A 19,238-nucleotide genomic window follows, 5' to 3' on the forward strand; every position below is an offset into this window, starting at 1 on the left:
AGCTCAAAGACCTAAGTTTTAAGAGCCTCTTTAGAGAATGTATACCATTTTCAGCCTCGTGTTCAATCCTTTTCAGTTCTTTGTGCTATAGAATCCTTCATGGGTCAGCAGTTTCCCACATCTTCTTCAATAGCTGCATACTTTGCTCAAACTGGTCTGCTCATTTTGGATTCTTCTTTATCAATTACTACAGTAAACTTAGAAATAAAACGCCTCAAAGCCACCCAAAGCTGGCTCCCACCTGCGCTGTGCACACTGGATGAGTAAATGGGAAAGAGAATCTTTGGTGGATGAAAACACCATTAGGAAAATTGGTTGCATGTGAAATCTGCTATTGGGTACTCTACTGGCATCTACTGCCAGGGCTAAGAAGCTGAGGGTTTGTGTTGATGCCACTCTCTTCATGGCCTTGTAAATTGTTTTTTGTATCTGAATTTGCCGCAAAAGATTTTTTTTCCCAACCAAGACCACTTACAGATCCAAAACAAGTTAGCACTGGTTGTCTCTAGTTTGGACTATTCAATACGTGTCTACCCCTATTCAATCAGTGTCTACCCTAGTTTCACACAATTCCTGGAGTAAAGTCTGAAATTCCCCTTAAATGCAACCACCAGAGGAATCTCGGAATCTCAGGGTGCTTCACTGGCTGCCCATTGCAAATGCATTAGGTTCAAGATCCTGGGTGTAGTTGACTATGCTATTAACATTACATTCTTGATAGAAAAGAGCTTGGACTGTAACCCAGCACATTCTTTAATGCCTTCATCCGCCCATGCGGGGTTGGACTGGGTCAAACAAAAGGCCTAGGCAGAAAAATTAAAGTGGCCCCTATTAGGGGAGTAAATAGCTAAAAGTGGTAATGTTAGGGAAATCAACAGTAAAAAACGACAAACAGCAGCTAAAAAACAAGCCCACGCACTGATCTGTCAAAGCAGCCCATCGAGCACTGCCTGATTGCCCTATAGGCCAGTTCGATGCTGCGCACATGAACATCAGAATTTTGCTAGATCAGCATATACAGCAGTTCCTCCTCAGTGCTAGCCCATTTATTGAGACCCTGTAAACCACCAGAGATATAGAAAAACATTAAAGACCTATTTATTTGCCCGCTATGGTGGTGTAACGTTTCTGCATCAACACATTGCCAAGAAGCATAATTTACCAAGATTCCCAGCCAATGGATTAGAGGAAGGTGATTACGTAAATACTGAAAAGAAAGTGGTGCACTGGGGAACCACAGAGAAGGACTGAAGCAAAGGATCTAATTTGAAGGTGTTTTACAGAATAAGGCCGCCACCACAAAGGCAGCATGCCAAAAACAGAGGAACTTGAATGTGGAGGGATGTGTTTGTCATTGTTGGATTGAGTATTGCACTGAAAAAAGTGCAAAGAGGTTATTCACAGGGATATTAAGAAAGGCAGCATGACTGCGCATGCACTCCTTTGTATGCGAGAATGAGGAACCCCCTTGAAGTTTACCAGTGGCATAAACACTCTTACATACAGTGATACCAATATTGACAAAATATGCAGCATTCACGAAGCCTGAAATACCTCAAGGCGCCTAAGTAACAGGGGTTATTATTCAGCTTAGTGGATGGACTTAAAAGAATAAAAGCCTGAGTCAGCCTCACAAAGGTTCACAACTGTGATTTTTGGGAAAACACAGATCTAAGCAGCTGTCGCTCAACCATCTATGCTACCTTATGGATAGTCTTGGACACATCAGAATATCAGCTGCGGAGCTCGGATTTAGTTGCATGAACCCCACCCTCGAAGGACTTCTTGCTAAAAAACATTTTATTTGACAGGAATAACATGGGCCTCTTTTTATGACCGTGTTGAACGTGCAGCAACTCAGGCGGTGAAAAGATTTATCCTGGAATCTGAACATTAAAATAAAATAAAAAATAATTTCACTGACAAATATGTTTATTAAAAAAATGAAACCAGGATTTTTTTTTTACTAGAAAATTTGAAAAGTAGGCCACGGAAAAAAGAACAAAGCATTTCCGAATATCTGGCCAAAGTGAATTGATACGTCTTGCCAAAACATTTTTTTAAGGCAGGCGTCGGATTTGTGTTGGAGAGAAGTCAGCATGAGTCACCATACACATCAAAGGCTAGGCCCACTGGTGGAGATGAATGAGCTCTGTGTGCCCGAGGCTAGTGTGCCTGTAGGTACCGGAGCCCGTGGCCATGGCGGCGTCCCTGCTGGCACCACGCGCACGGCTAAGGAGCACTGCTACCACATGACTTCACACTTTGAAAGTGCCGACGTTCCAAGATAAAACAAGCATTTCCAATGCAATAGGTCTCGCAATGACATTATTTTGAGCTATTGACATTGTAAATGGCAATGCCTTTAAAAAAATTAAAAGGCACCGTTATTTACAATACCAAAAGCAACACCTATTGCATTGCATAATGCGGTGTCCGTGAAGACAGCGCCGCGCATATTAAAGTAAAAAAAGAAAACACAAGCTGAAACAAGGGAAAGAGAGACATAGGCTGAAACTTAAGGGAAAGAGAGAAATGAAATGAAATGAAATGAAAAGAATTTTTATTAAGCGCGGCTGCTGCCCTGAGGCGTCCAGGCGCTGAGGATTAGATTAGTGCCTCCCCAGGTAGTAACCTAGGGGCTAATCTGCAGTATTGAACAGAAAAGTTTTAAGCTGTTTGCGAAAAGTCGTCAGATTGGAATTAGATCTTAAATGGAGGGTAAGTGAATTCCACAACTTGGCGGCGTTATAAGAAAAGGATCGACCACCAGCTCTAGATCTTCTAATACGGGGAACTGTTGCCAAAAAAGCATGGTCGGAACGAAGCTGTTTGTTTGAACAATGGGGAGTGATCAGAGAATGGTTGATTTTAGGGCCAGTTTTCCAGTAAGCTTGATGGGAGATACACATGGACTTAAATTTGACTCTCTCCCTAACAGGTAGCCAGTGCAGAGTTCTCAGTCCGGGCTCCGCCGAGGCTCTGCGTGGAAGACTAAGCATTGTTCGTGCTGCGCAATTCTGGATCCGCTGCAATTTTTGCAAGCAGTATTCAGGCGCCCCTAAATACAAGGCGTTACTAAAGACGAGGCGAGATTGAACTAAACCCTGCATGACGACTTGCTTGGCTTCGAGGGGATGGAATGGGAAGATCTTCTTCAGCATCCGGATAAGTCCGAAGCAGGTCGCTGACAGTTTGGTTGCCTGGGTGTTAAAGGTCAAGGTTTTATCCATCCATACCCCAAGACTTTTTAAGTCGTCTCTGGGTGTGGGAGGCACGCCCATGCTAGTGGGGCTATAGCAAATCTATGGTAGGCAGGGCTGGTGGGCCCAGAAGCAAAAGCTCGGTTTTATCACCGTTGAGCTTAAGGTTCGACATCGTCATCCAGCTCTTAACCTGTTCCAGGCAGATTGTTAAGTCAGTCTGGGGATGCTGGCGGTTCCTCTGCACAAGAGAGACCACTAGCTGAGTATCGTCCGCATATGTAATGATCTTAATACCATATGGACGGACGATCTCAGCCAGCGGTGTCATATACGCATTGAACAGCGCCGGGCTCAAAGATGAGCCCTGCGGTACCCCACAGCCGAAAAGGCTTACTTAAGGAGACATGAGATCCCTCAAAGACTTGAAAGGCCCTATCACTTAAGAAGGACCCGAGCCAGGCCAGAGCTTCTCCTGACACTCCCAAACTGTGAAGCCGGCGTAATAGAGTTTTATGATTCACCGTATCAAAAGCGGCGCTTAGATCAAGGAGGATCACTGCCACTGATCCACCCTGATCCAAGATCCGCCTAGCTTCCTGTGTGACCGCCAGCAGAGCCGTTTCCGTCCCATGCTTTGGGCGAAGCCCGTCTGGGTGACATCCAACAGATGGTTGCTCTCGAGAAACCTCGTGAGGCAGATGTTAATGTGCTTCTCGAGGATTTTGCTCACCCAGGGGAGCAGAGAAATTCGGCGGTAGTTGTTAAGGTTGCTGGGGTCAAGGGTAGGCTTCTTCAGGAGTGCTTGAACCATGGCCTGTTTCCAGGTGGAAGGTACAGTGCTCGTCACAATGGAGGAGTTCAGCAGTTCCATAATCGTAGGTAGAATAGTCTGACTAACTGAAGCCAAAATGCGAGGTGGTGCCGGATCGCGTGGGGAGCCTGACTTGACTTGGCATAACAGCGGTTCCAGTGTTTCCAAATCTAGCAAGGGGAAGTGATCTAGGATATTTTGACCCGGGCTGAAGCACAAGGGAAAGAGAGACACAGGCTGAAGCACAAGGGAAAGAGAGACACACGCTGAAGCACAAGGGAGGTTAATGAATTTGGACAAAAACCCTCGATCTGGAATCAACTAAGGTGGCCTCCAGAAGCTGGCATTTGTCCCGCCCCAGCACAAAAAGTTAAGGACTTAGGGTTTGTGATCGATAAAGATCTTACACTCACTTCACAAGTCAATCAAGTCACATCATCTGTTATTTCACAATCAAGGTCCTTAGGAAAGTACTGCCATTTATACCCTTTACTTTAAGGAAAACGGTAGTTGGAGCCCTGGTTTTATCACGCATCGAATACTGCAGTGCAATGTACCTAGGAACTGGTGAAAGACAGCTCTCCAAACTCCAGTCATTGCAAAATGCCGCAGCAAGAGTACTGTTGGATCTTCCGAAACGTTACCCAACATCCAATGGTATACGCCAACTCCATTGGCTTCCTGTTCGACGTAGAGTACAGTTCAATGCCCTCTGTCTAGTCCACAAAACTATAAATGGAGGAGGGGCTGAGGACATGAAAACTCTTTTTCCTCGCTCTGTGCCACCTCGCACACTAAGATCTGGTAGTCTGGGCTTGATCTGCCTACCAAGAATAAAGAGAGCCAGGTGGTGCGGCAAGTCTTTCTCACACAAGGCAGCAAAGCTATGGAACACAATGCCCACTGAGCTACGTCTAGAAACAAACAAGATCCGTTTCAGAAAGGCATTAAAAACCTGGCTCTTCACCATGTCCTAACTGATAGTCTCATCCTAAATCCTTCATGCAGCGCCAAGACGCCCCGGCATAAGTGCGCTTAATAAATAAGTCAAGGAAAGAGAGACAGGGGCTGAAGCACAAGGGAAAGATAGACACGGGCTGAAGCACAAGGGAAAGAGAGACACTGGCTGGAGCACAAGGGAAGAGAGACACAGGATGAAGCACAAGGGAAAGAGAGACACAGGATGAAACACAAGGGAAAGAGAGACACGAGCTGAAGCACAAGGGAAAGAGAAACACGGGCTGTAGCACAAGGGAAAGAGACACAGGCTGAAGCACAAGGACTATATTAGAGACAGGATGAAACACAAGAAAAAGGGATACAGGCTGAAACACAAGGGAAAGAGAGAGACAGGCTGAAGCACAAGAGAAAGAGAGACACAGGCGGAAGCACAAGGGAAAGAGAGACACAGGCGGAAGCACAAGGACAATATTAGAGACAGGATGAAACAGAAGAAAGGGGGATACAGACTGAAACACAAACGAAGGAGGCTTAATTATAAGAGCAAGGGGGAGAAACAGCAGACATGAATAGAAAAGGAAGACCCTGAACAACATTGTGGAACACTGGGGAAAACCGAGCCTCCGAGAGGAGAGGAAACGAGCCGCAGGCAGGGGCACTAGTGGAACGGAGAGAGACACAAGAGGTGAATGTAAGGGGCTGGGGCAGCAGACCATATCTGTGGACTCTAGGCCACCGCCAGGATGCACTATGCTACAGATGATTTTTACAGATGAAGGAGCAGCATAAGACCACAGAACAGAGGTGCACCAAAGAGAGCTGGGGAAGAACTAGCTTTCTGGTTCAGAGAACATAATGTAGGGACACCTTATGGTCGAAGCAAACATAGCTGATTATTGAAAATAAGGGAAAAGATGAACTTCAAATTAACGGGGAGATCTAGAGGAAACAGAAACACATTTTAAAAGCACAATGATCGGAACATAAAGGAGAAGGTCTTTTTTACAGAAACAAAGACAGCGACCGCAGTGAGCTGGGAAAAGCAAAGGGGGTTTTCTAAGATTAAAACTGGGCGTATTCTACTCAAGGGCATTCTATACCCCCATCACTGTAGATTGTGAATTAAATACATGCTTTAAAAATACACAGAGAACAAATTATCAGAATGCGACGTCACCTGCTTTTACAGTGATAAAAGTCGCAACCATGCAGTGGAGGCTGGTGACATTTGAAAGTGGTGGGCGTAAAACAATTATCGTGGTGCACTGCGGCGAGCAAGTGAGCCTGAACCACCGTACAGAGGGTTTGGGAGGTTCTCCCCTGAGAAAATTTTGGAAAAAGAGTGGGCAAATGGTGCATTTTCAAGCAATATTGATAAATCAGGAAGGTCAATAAAGCAATTGTGAATCTGTTCTAACAAGGACAATCACTGGCAAAACTGTCAGTCTAATCAGATGCATATCAGACACCGGCCTACCATGTGCTCTGTCCATCTGTGCCACTGTGTGCTATTCTTTCACAAGTCTAATGTGTAAGGGGCTCACTTGCCTTCTACATCCTCGGAAAATCCACTCATGAATGAATACAGCAGGGGTAGATCACGATCGCACCACGCTTGCAATCTTTGTTGTCTGAGACCAGAATTTAACTTTCGGATGTCTGTGATTCTTCCTTCTCCCTAGCTTCTTACCTTCAACAGAAGGGTCCCAATCTTGAATCAGTTCAATTTGCATGTATGTTACCACTCCTGAACAGTACTGAGAGCAGTGGTGAAAGCCACGTAGATCACATACCTCACTGTGATGTCCTCTTGTCCCCTTATCCTGCAGCCAAGAAGGTCCACATTCAACTAGCACAGTGCTCAGTTTTTGTAGTCAAGCTATTTTAGAACCTAATTTTCTCTCTTTACATGCCACACTATTGTTTGGTTTTCTTTTCTTTTATAGGTCTATTATTGAGTTTCTTTGCCTCATTACTGTTTGGCTCATGTGGACTATTAAGTTCGGTTTACTTTTTGCCCTCAGTTTTCTGCAATGGATCTGCAGCTGTAATTCTACAGAACTTTTTCCAATGTTAGTGGATCACTGAATTGGTAAGGGAATATGCCACTAAATATGACATTCCCAGGGTCCTGATCTTTATACTGCTTTCAGTAGCTGTCATCTACAGAATATCAGGAATTTATTAATAACACTACTTTCCCGAGGCCAAACCCCATTTGCATTTAGAGAACAGTATGTTAGATCATTCTTATTTCAAGTCTCTTAATAAAAAGTTAGGCCGCAGTTACTACACATTTGAGCATGTCTAATACATGGCCAGTGTGGAAAATCCAGGCTTTCTAAACATTATAGTAATCTGCAGTTAAAACAGCATCCATTTATGAGCACTATGCAAGTATTCCAGCCTGAGGTTAGAATCAGACCCTTATGCACTCCAAAGGATGGGTCTAAACTTGTCTGCGCTTGATGTTCTGGAATGAAAAAAACTTATGGTGTAGCGATGAGAAGGAGATGACTGGTGCTTTGATTATGCAGCTGCGTGAAAGTGAGAAGGTATTATCCCAGGTGTGCTTCCTTCTATCCCGGTCATTGCTCAGACTCATGCGCCACCAATAAATATGCGGAGGCTGAGCACATGTTGGCTACATAGAGTTCTACAGCAAGTTCTGAAAGAGTTCTTCCATTGAGGAAGCAGCTGTGCAACCTATATGAATGACTTATTCAATGACTGACAAGCAATTGCAAGACCCAGGTCTTTACACCTTGGAGTTAATATAACTGAACCCTTGCACAGACAGAAAATGTGAAACATCCTCTATAACCCATGTGGTCCTCTCGCTCATTGAAAATACATTACACGGTAGAAACTGGCCCACACTAAGCTTTAATCGCTCTTCCTACTGTTTTAATCATCAAATGACAACTACAGAATATTAAAGGTCAAATATTCATGAAAGACAGAGAAGGCTCAATTTAAAGACAATTCAAGTGCAAATAGCATTACAGAAAGCCAACAAGTGAACTGCTGTTTCTAACATAGTGGTGGAAATGAGCAAATGTGTGTGGCAAAGTGGAACTTTCGCCACTGATGGAGGCCTGTAAATGACGGAGACAGAACGCTAGAGATGCGTAAAGAGAAAGGGTGAAAGAGATGAGAGAGGAAGATATAGAGTACAAAAGGTAAAGAGGAGGAGAAAGAACAACATGAGTGATAAAGATAGAAAGAGTGTGAAATGAAAAGAGGGCCTAGAGAAATGAAGAGATCAAAAATTGTTAAAGGGATTTAGTGACAGGTAAAGAGAAAGGCGTGCTACAGTACTGATATAAGCAGATTAAAGAGTGAGAAACAGGAAGGCGTAGTGTGGCTCACTGGTTAGAGGCGGCAGGCCTGAGAGCAGAAGTCAGCCTGGGACCAGGGTTCAATTCCCGACGCGGCAGGGTCGTGGACCTTGGTCAGCGGACTCGATAATTCTCGCTTCGGTGCTTACTCTAATCAGGGGTTCCACTCGGCAACTCTGGGCATTAGCTTGCCTAATCTCCACAACGGCCCCACCAATTCCGGGGATGCCTGGCTCCACCTTGGGGACTCCCAGCAAGGGACCATCCCACAGGGAAAGCCAGGACGGGTTCCCCAGAGATACAGCGCCGGGACGCCCCGTTGCTGGGGCAGCTGTGCGCTTTACAAGTATGCTACATTTACATTTACATTTACATAAGTGTAGATTTTAGCCCAGTGTTTAGGACGAGTACTAAGAACAGTCGTGCACAGAACACCCATTTCAACACTAACAAAAAATGGAAAATAAAAAGAGCCTGACACAGAAACAGGTTTGTGTTCGGCACGAAAAATATACACACAATGTAAAATATACATTCTTGAGGCTTGGCCACATTCTCCCCGACAGCTAAACACATTTTAATATGGGCACTGCTTTAACAAAATTAACGTTAACCATATTTCTGTCGGTCACTTTGTTCAAACAGATGAAATAGAAACATGAATGCAAATCAGAATGCCGATAGTCATCAATAATGAACTGCATTTCTAGGTGATCAGGGTGTTTGTTATGTAACCTGCAGATGTACTTTTGTTTTAAATCTTCTTACCTGGGGATCTTCCACCTGCCGCGGGGAGCGATTGGTTTGTCATTATGTGTAGGCAGCAGCGGCGGCAGGCATGCTCGAGGGAGGGGGGTGGGGGAGGGCAGAATATGGGACAGGGTGCTTTAGATAGGTCCTGATATCTGGAGGTTAGCTCACCCGAGTTTAAAGGACAGCGATTGTTCCTGTCCTTCTGGCTTCCTCGCGCTCGAGGGCGAGAGAGCTTTCAGGTTCAGACACAACCCCAGGCACTTCCTGTGCTTTCCTCACCGCCATAGTCCATGTGTCTAACCTCCTCTCCGGCCCTCAGCTGTGTATTTTGAACCTAGTGAGCGCGTGTGTATGTTGCACTGAAAAGGTGAACCCCAGTCCCCTTCCATCCTAATTGGGTACCCACACGTCCACAGTCCTGCACCTTCCCGTTGTGGATTGAAGTAGCGTACTTGCTCTTAAAAAGTGTGCATTATTTGCACCAGGAGATGTGGTCAAGGCTATTGCGGACACAAAAACAGCCCCCCCACCCCCCCCTTGGTACAATGGATGGTCCTGCAGCTGCATTCTACCTGGTTACCTTTTAAAGCACCGTTTGAAATACATGCCGGGTTGCAGCAAACAACGGTACAGGGGACACAGTTGAGAACCCAGTGCCCAATTAAGCATGTAGGATAATAAACCTCAAGTATCTGTCTGTTGTGTTTCCATTTTACCCCTACATTTGCGGTACAGAGAAGGGAAATCAATCACATTTCATTCTACTATCGAGTGTGTGGTCATATTTATTGTGTTCATTGATCTAACTGGAGACTATTTAAATCACAACTACACTTGTCATTTAATTCGACTTTTTCTTTTGACAGAACTTTCGCCACATTTTTATCACTGAAATGTATTTTTCTTTCATTAAATGAGATTTTATCTTGATCCAGTAACCACGGATTATGATAGCAGGTGACCGTGCTATGCAGTAGACTGACCGTTACAACCAAAAGATGGCGTCCCATTAAGGGAGTGTTATTGCTGAAAATGTTTTCAGGCCTAAATCATGGGCATTTCTGTCAGCGGCGGCCGGCATGCTCGAGGGAGGGAGGCGGAGCAAATTACAATTCAAATAAAACGTACCTGAGTGCCGGGATACCGCACCGCCTCCAGTCTGTACTGGTGGGTCCGCGTGTTCCTGCTGCAGGAAGCAGGCAGCAGGCAGCCTCCCTCCCCTAAGCAACGCAAGCCAATCACAACGCTCGTAGGCGCAGCAGGCGAGCGACCCACCGGGGAGATTTTCTCCGCATAGAGAAAAGGGAGAGTGGGTGGTCCTGCTCGAGGGCAGGGGGGGACTGGCTTACCCACTGTTGTGGGTACTGACTGTTTGGTCGGCTCCAGGGCCTGTACATACTACAAGGAATTCCAAGCAAAGTCCTTTACGCAGTTCCCCACTGAAGTCAGATAAAAAGACTCAAATCACATTACTATAATCTGCCGACAATTTAGTAGTGTCAATGAGTGGTCAAAGGGGCCTTTGTCACCAAAGGTAAATGGAATACCAATCAGGGTAGATCCCGATCTCCCAACAGAGTCTGTTGGTGAGCAACGTGCCATATTCATAAAAAGCACTCGTCAGAAGACTTCTGGCACGGATTTGTGAACGAGAAATAACATATACTGTCTGTCTAAACCCAAAAAAGAGGCTCAAAACTCTTATAAAGTCACATTGACTGGTCTTTCGACCATACAACCACCATCCAGTAGGTTAGTGGATGTTGCCTCCCATCAAAGCCTTGCTCAAAGGTCCCTGCTAAATCTAAGATAATACCATTATGCTTTAATAAGTGTACTGAACTGTATGAAATCAAAAGAGTTTTGCAGAAAGACATGTCAAAAATTTGCAAAAATAAATAAAGCACAGTATGTTTTTTGCATGCACTTGGATTTGGTATCCATCAGTCTTTTGCCGGTGCAAACCTGTGGTATTCCTGCATTACTGTAAATCGACACCTGCACAAAAATGTGTCTTAGTACCATGCCAACAACGGTGTAATATACAAGACCATGCACTATAATTCCTTGTAGACCGTCTCTGGGAGCTTGGCTTGAAGAAACAGACAGAATTCTCCAAGAAAGGCCTCAACAATGATGCACAGAATGGTGAATACCTATCTGTCCTGCCACACTTATAGATCCCACATTTCTGAACTTGCTTGTTTTTTGCCCAGCATCTTTATCTGATCCCTTGCCTTACCTTGACTTCCTCAGCGCTCTAAAGCAATCATATAGCGGCCTACATGACAAAGAAAAACAAAGTAATGGTACCATAACCACCTTTTGTTCTATAGGCTAGGCATCTTGTCTGTGCACCTCAAATCAACTAATATTCCCTGACACTCTGCACTGCCATGTCATATTCTGAGGTCATTTGATTAAACGCCTTAATGATCATGGCCCTGCGTGATCTATATTTTGGAGCCTTTCTTGCTTGTTATGCTCTTTTGTACCCTTTTCACTGCTTAAAGACATGACCTCACTTCTCGAATGCAAGGATTCCTTTCTGAAGACAGGTCTGTCTCTTATAGTCCCTCTTCAAGAACTTGTGAATTCATATGTAGGATTCTACATGTCGCTGATCTTAATGCAGTGTCTGTAAAGTAGAGGCACTTGCTTTGAGGTGTAGTGCCTGCATCAGTAGCATGTTTAATTTGTTGTCGTATTTTGGGAATCATACAGCTCTTCTTTCGGATATTTTAGAGTGCTTTGAGAACCTGACGAGAAAGGGACACACGAAGATGAGAGCTGTTACAGCAAATGTCTCATTGGTTCAAGCCTGCGATGATGGGGAAGCCTGTTGTGCAAGGGGTGCTTGCATTAGTGTCAAGGGACTAAAGGGTTCATACAGATTTTTGAAGAAACAAGCCAGATGAAGTCTATTGATATGAACCTATTTATTTACTAATTTAATTTAGAGCGGGATTTCTGCAAAACTGCGTACTGTACTGTATAATACTTGGCATTTTTACAGCAGTGTATGGGAATGAGAAAATGATGCATCAGAGCCGAATGGTGGAAGTAATGAAGAGCTCAAGGATAATGAGGTGGGAAGGAAGGAAAGGCATAGGTAAGATACACTGCTTTCATGAGTGTTTCAATGGAAAGGAGGGGGGCCAAAACAACAAAAGACATTTCCACAGTTCGGCACCACATGAAGTGTGGGATTGGATGTATGAAGGAAAGAGGAAAGAGAAAAAAGGCCAAAAGTAAGGAGATTAAAAAAACACATTGCATAAAGTGGAATATAGAGCAAAAACGAGAGAGGAAGCAGCCGAGGGAGGCAGTGGCAGGCGGCCGTGGACAGGAGATGGTAGATGGAATATTAGACAAACAACAGCATTTCAAACTGGATGGAAATTAGGACATACACAGGAAGTACAACCAAGAGACAAGTACTAGCCTTGTCGGGAAACTACGTCGTTTGTGCTTATTAAGAGAGGAAAGAGAAAATCTTACTGATAGTGAAAAACAAAGCGAAAGACGGACGACTCAGAAGAGAATGTGGGTTGCTACACAAGACAAAAAAAAGGCGAAGCCTTCATCATAGGTGGCCGCCATATGTAAAATAGGGTGGAATATGATCAATGGGATAGACTGAGAAAGACATAGACGAAGGGCACAACAGAAACGAAAATCTATTATGGAGAGCCTGGGGTTGAGAGAACTTGGGAGGACATTAAGAGCTGGATATCAGAGACATTCAGATAATAGCTTATCAATGACAGGAAGACAAATGTGATCAACAATGTGATGGAGGCAGTTCAAAAAGAGAAAAGAAAAGGTGCAAGCACTTATTACTTTAAAAAAAAAGAATGTAAGGAGTTTTATATTGCGGCAACCCGACCCGAAGGTATCAGAGCGCTGTACATGAGCACCACTTACGTTACAGATGGACACATTCATTTTTGGAAGGTACGGGGAGATTAAGTGATTTGCCCAGTCACAGGATGTTGAGCTTCCCTGCCCAGACGTGAACCCTGGTTCGTCAGCTTCGATGGCGACCTCTCTGGCCGCTAGGCCACATCCTCCCCCTAAGAGTGACACCACATAGCACAGGAATGGAGGGAGAGAGGGGCCTAACTAACATACATAAGAAAAACAATTAGAAAGATACTAATCAAGATTTCCTGGTAAGGCAACCCATTTAAAGACTGCTGAGGCAAGAAGTAATTTAGGAGGTTATGCATCTTCCTAACAGGGTGACCCCATTGAAATCTACACAGGGAATAAGTTGGTTAAGCTGAAAATAGAATATAACAAAATTGAGTTAATAGAAGGATCGGATTGGCCTATATGGCAATATTGCATTACCCAAAGGGCTGCTCTGACATGACAGTATATGGGCTGTTTTTGGGATGCTTATGGCTGGTGGGCCAGTTTTTACTGTTGATTTCTCTGATATAAACATTGCCCAAAGCAAACACAAATGCATGCAGTTTTTCCATACCTTGCAAAACACCCAAATAGCTTATCCTTAAAAGTTGATAACAACACTGATTTTCAAATGGGGGTCTCTGCTTTAGCTATGTGATTTGCTAATGATGGGCAATTTTAATTTGGTGCCCTGGTCTATTTCCGGTCCCGGTCCGACTCTGGTTAATAAGAGGCAACAGGTATGAATGTAAGATCCAACATACAACAGATTGATGGAAGGAATGCTAGAATAAATCTCAGTCAGCCACTTTAATACATGTAAGATGCCCTTATAAATTATATTTCATGTAAAATGCCTTTAGAAGATGTATTTCTCTGCTTCACAGTTAGAGAAGTCTATTACTGGAAGGATGATGCAGATTTTTTCGGTTAACACCATCAAGGGAGTCTTTCGAAAATACACTTTGCAGTGTTGTTAATTTAATGAATTGTCTCCTATCGGTCTATGTTACCTTGATTGCACTGTCATGGTCTCTGATCAGCTGCCTCTTCTCATCCTCAAACTTCTGAATGGTGTCGTGGAGACGTCTTTCTTCAGCAAGTTGCTGTCGGCAGTTCTCCTCTTTCAAGGCAGCAATGGTGGTCTGAAGGTGGAAGGAAGAGCCAAAAAATAAAAGTGATTCGAAACAGCCACTTATGTTTCGTGCTCTGCCCAGGCAAGATCAGATAAAGGCCACGACCTCCCGCACAGCTATAGTCCAACAGTGTTTCATTTTGTCCATAGTATAATCCATCTCCCACCTCTAGGGCACACGAGTGTGTTGCGTGCAGGGAAGATGCCAATAGTTGCATGTCCTGTCCAGGTGCTAATGTACACCACTGAGGTGCAATCCCCTGTGCGTGGCAGTGCCAACTTAGGCAGTGGGTGCTGGTGCCAGTGGGTGTAGCAGCTACAGAGAGGCAGTGGGTGGAAGTGCTAATGGCGTGATGAATGTGAAGGTGGCTGTAGATGTCATTGCGCACAGGTGTGGTGCAGGTGGGTGCAGATGGGAGTGGGGCGTGAGAGGCTGGGTCACAGTACTGGGCGCAAAACTGGTGCAGGAGTCTGTGGATCCAGGTGCTGGTGGGATGTGGCACAGACACCAGAAGGTGTAGGTGCCACTGGTTGTAGATGGAAAGCAGCTGTAAGTTGGCAATGGATCGACGGAGAGATTTCGCCGTACCCATAAATTGAAGTCAGAATATTCAGTGGGTCATTGGATTAAAATGAAAGCAGTCAAGTGTTTAAGAATGTGAAATGGGTTTCCAAAGAGGACGATCTTCTTTATTTTATGATGGCATACCGTACATTAGAGGGGATACCAATCTAAGATTGCCATCAGCCCTAGGACATCTAGTAATATCTATCACCTGATACAGACTTTTTGAGAGGACGATCACACTCACTCACGTTTATTGAACTCGTGGCTCTTCGTTCAGCTGCCCTATCTACACCAGACCTCTACTTTACCTTATCCAAAATTATTGAGTGTTAACCATTTCTACCCAAGTAACAGTGAAATGTATGGCTGCTGCTCATCCTATTATCTACAACTGCAGGGAAAATGTGACATTAGGTTTCCCAAAGTTTCTTAAAGCATAACACAGCCAAAACAATTGTTTTACTCCAGTTGAAAAAAGGCCTCTAGAATTTGCCTTCTTGTCCACTCACACCAAATTAGCTCATATATTTTATAACACCCGTAGATACAAACATATGCAGCACATAGACAAAACCCTTACTCCTGAAAAAAAATAGACAATGTTGTAAAACCTTAAAATTTCATGCACAAAATACTAAAGAAAATAGTATCCTTTATTTTCATAAGTAGCTGATTGGACATTCAATTGTTGAGAACAAGAATCACTGGGAAGACATATCTCTGATACTCAAAGAATGGCTACTAAAATATAAAATATGATGCATCCAACAGAGCTGCAAATGATCAAGTCACAGCTTACCTGAATAGGAAAAGCCAGCCTTCATCAAGCTATCCTGTTCTCCAGAAAAAGAGACAGTTGCCTCTAAACTCCTGGTGCACATTTCTGGAATCCCTACCGACTGGAACAAAGATTCAACAACAAGCTCTTGTGTTTCAAGAACATTTTCAAGGCCTATGTCCTCTATCTTTCAGCACCATTTGCTACTAAGCCCTTTTGCAACTTGCAATTGAAATCAACACAAAGCTACAGCTCGTGGTTGAACTAAAATGGCACCGTATACAAGCACTGATCTTTACCTCATCATACAGACAGACAATCAAGCACCTGTTTGCATGACAGGCCTGGGTTTCTGATTACCAGGTTACATAAGCCTGATGGGCTGTTTTATATTAGACAACCAATGCAGACGAGAAGTGTTTTGATTTTCATCCTGAATTGCATAAGGCGGGTGCTTTGTGGATGCCAATACATGGATCATTCCAGAGACATGGAGAAATCAAGGTAAAAGTTAGTCAGTCTGCCTTAGCACCTTATTCGGGACAGTACCAATAGGTTACCATGCTGTGGCAATAGAAAGCTGCTAGGGCAGTGAATTGTATTCTTAACTTAAGGTAGCTGTGCCAGAACCTTCTACAGAAAGGAGGTCTTAAAGGAAAGTGTGGCAACCACAGGGGTCCAGTGTAATCTTCACAGATATGATGAATTGGTTAGGGTTTCCTTAGACCAAATATGTGATCCATAGCAGTTTTTGATTTTTAAAAATAGTTTTTTAAACTGTTACAGAGAAGAATTCACTGCTTTGCTATAAACCAAAGGGTGTTTTTTGAAGGGCGAGAGGAGCAGATTTTTTTAAGCAGTTTAATTTGCTACAAAGAAGACTGAACTTCTGCTCTTACCTGTCTTGCCAGTCTGGTTGGCGCATGTGCCCTGACTGACAAGGACAACAAGAAAGGAAAATTGAGCAGTTACATGGTAAACTATCAAATGGAACAAGGTTAAAAACACACAAAAACAATCAAGCCTAAGGGGGGACCTAATAAGTCATGTTACACTTTAAAAAACATACAGGATATGGGCCACTTAAAACATAAAATACTTATTTTGTCACATGCTTGAGTCAGAATAGCAAGCAGTGTATAACAAAAAAGAAATAAAGAAAGATACATGCTCGCCTTCACTGAAACAGGTTGCAGAGGATTTCCTTCCCACCTGCCGAATCCGCTACTGCACCCACATCCAGGCAGCAGTGCTCGGTGAACCTGTGACTGCTCATCCACATTGGCTGCACAAGATATGTCTTGCAGAGGCACCGCAGCACAGAATTCAGCAGTTGTTGCCATGCTTCTGGGGGAATAGGCTCTCACTCTACCATGCAGTGGGTGATCTGTCTTATTGTGGCAGAAGGTGATGCAGCTGACAGCTAACGTGCTATATTCTGCTTGGACATGGGGTCAGCCTCGTCCTGGGTGGCCAAAGGACTCGAAGTGTGTAACTCTTTTGTCTTGCACATGTAAAATCGAATTCATGTTTCTACATTTGGAGTACAAAGAATATGGGAAAATGAATGTAGAATGACAAGTTCAGTTAAGTGAAAGTCTGTAAGGACTTTGGGCATGAACCTTGGATTTATTCATAGATCTAATTTGTCTTCAGCAAACCATAGAAAAAAGGATCCTTTATGGTGAATGCTTACCTCCCTCTTCTCCCCCCCCAAAAAAAGTCTCTGCTTGATGATGTGAGGGCAAGCAGGCAAGCACTGTCTTTCAAGAGACTGTTGTGTTTCTATCTAGGACCCTAATTCGATATTCCCGATTTATGCCCTTATATGGCTATAATAAATAATATCCTTATAAAGCATAAGAATCATATCCATATTTAGTAATAGCCCATGCAGTCCAAATACGGCATGACTACTCCCCTAGACTCCTAGAAAGTACAACGCATTCTTTAAACAAACCAAGCCTCCAGCAGCCCGGGAAATCCCCCTGCTCTTGTTTTGATTTGCACAAGAACTCCTAGAGTCAGAAAGAACTGTTAGTTCTTGGTGACGTCTTATGTCCAACCTTACGTCAAACCCGGCACCTTTCAGGTATAAATATACCAACATTGCCTTAAGCAAACACATGGTGGTTTGGAGCAGAGCGGCTATCTACTTGCCCAGAAGCCCAGCTGATGCGAGGAGCCGAAGGAAGCCGCTCCTCCCCTTTGACGCACTGAGGAAGATGCTGTCTTTTTCTCCAGCCGAGAAAATCCAGCTCCGGTGTTTCCAGCCACCCTTGCGGGTTGCTGAGATATAGAGCCCTGAGAGAGAGATACAAGACCTCCTTCATTCTAAGAACCAAGGTACAGAGCTGACTAAACCCTTAAGAGAATTCTTGATTCAGATCCTTGGCATAAACCCAACTTAACTTAAACTGCAACTTACTTACTCCTTCCCACGTATTAGGCTTAGGTCAGGTAAACCGGGGTAGGCGTAGATTAGAAGCACCAGTTGAGTACGTTAGTCAATGTATTTATGTATGTACATATTTTATCCATTTTAAAGTATCATATGGCTAAGAAACCATATCAATGCTTTTACAGTATTATTTCATAATACTCCTTTTACTGTACGCACTTTACTTTATGATAAGTATTGCAATTGTGGCAATGCATTTCTCTTGCGTGAGAAAGAAGACTGCTCAATAAATAACACCTTTTATTGAAAACGCCCGTCTCTCTATTTCTCTGCACTCTGGTGAAACTAAGTACGCATGATTGACTGAGTGAAATAATTGTCTATTGTTTTCACACGACTCTAGAGATACACTCTTTATTCTGAGGGAGCAAAGTTGTCATGTTATATGGTTGTCAGAAGCTAATCCCTTCTTGTCTAAATCAGGAGTGTTAACTCTTTCCTGAACATTCGAGAAAGTTTCTAGTGACCTCTGAGCTAGCTGGCAAAACTAATTAAGTCTAATATAGTCAGTAGAGACCTAGTCGACCTCAGTCCTACGTCTACACTGCTGAATATATTATTCCAATGCGCAGAGCCTATTGGGAATATAGGAACTATACTACATGGCGCCCAACGTTTGGAAAGGCGATAATCTAACGCAAGACATTAGAGTAACTCAGTCGTGCTTTTTCACACAGACCCCCTTTTCCCGTAAAAACTCCAAAAGACATCTGGAGTGGGTAAAAGGTTAAAATCCGCCGGAACTTAGTAGGAAGAGATTCCTATGTATTAGTTTTTGGTTTAGTCAACGTTGAAGGATACAGTGTTCCAAAATATTGTGCACCTAATCTTTGTTTCCCTTGAAACTTGATCTGCAACAAAAACTTTCTGTTAGTAAAAATTACGGAAAGTGACGATGAAAGGGAGAGAGCTAGAATAGCAGCTCAACTCCTAGTGGATGACACAAGTCTCCAAGATGAAGACCCGAACGCTATAATCATTCCGGTAAATGTAAGAAGAACTATAACTAAAAAACGTATAGAAAATGGAATATCATCACGAGGTGGTACAGTCATATTCGTGGTAGAGGCCCATGTATATCGGCAAACAGAGGTATTCTATTCATGGATAAATTTTCCAGCAGCACACACTGTGACACATGAATTCCACTATTACAAAATAGGGGAACCTCCGGATGAATACGCTTCTTTCGAGGACGTTGAAATCCCACTAACTTACCAAGAGCACCTGCTCTGGTTTAATGGCGCCCTAAAACATCAAAATCACATCATCAGGCTCGGTCCACTAGGTAGACCAGGAGCTACGTG

The 19,238-nt window shown here is 43.7% G+C and overlaps 1 protein-coding gene across 3 annotated transcripts in view; it reads right to left on the reverse strand.

Annotated features, from left to right (window-relative positions):
* CEP112 (centrosomal protein 112) overlaps positions 1-19,238 on the reverse strand; it is a 2,313,552-nt gene that overhangs the window by 355,626 nt on the left and 1,938,688 nt on the right. For all 3 annotated transcript variants that reach the window (XM_078654309.1, XM_078654310.1, XM_078654308.1), the window contains one exon: positions 14,003-14,134. In XM_078654309.1, coding sequence (XP_078510435.1) covers positions 14,003-14,134 — 132 coding nt within the window. The remainder of the gene's footprint in view (positions 1-14,002; positions 14,135-19,238) is intronic.

The sequence above is a fragment of the Lissotriton helveticus genome, chromosome 7 (assembly GCF_964261635.1).
Source record: "Lissotriton helveticus chromosome 7, aLisHel1.1, whole genome shotgun sequence".
In the NCBI taxonomy this organism is placed as follows: domain Eukaryota; kingdom Metazoa; phylum Chordata; class Amphibia; order Caudata; family Salamandridae; genus Lissotriton; species Lissotriton helveticus.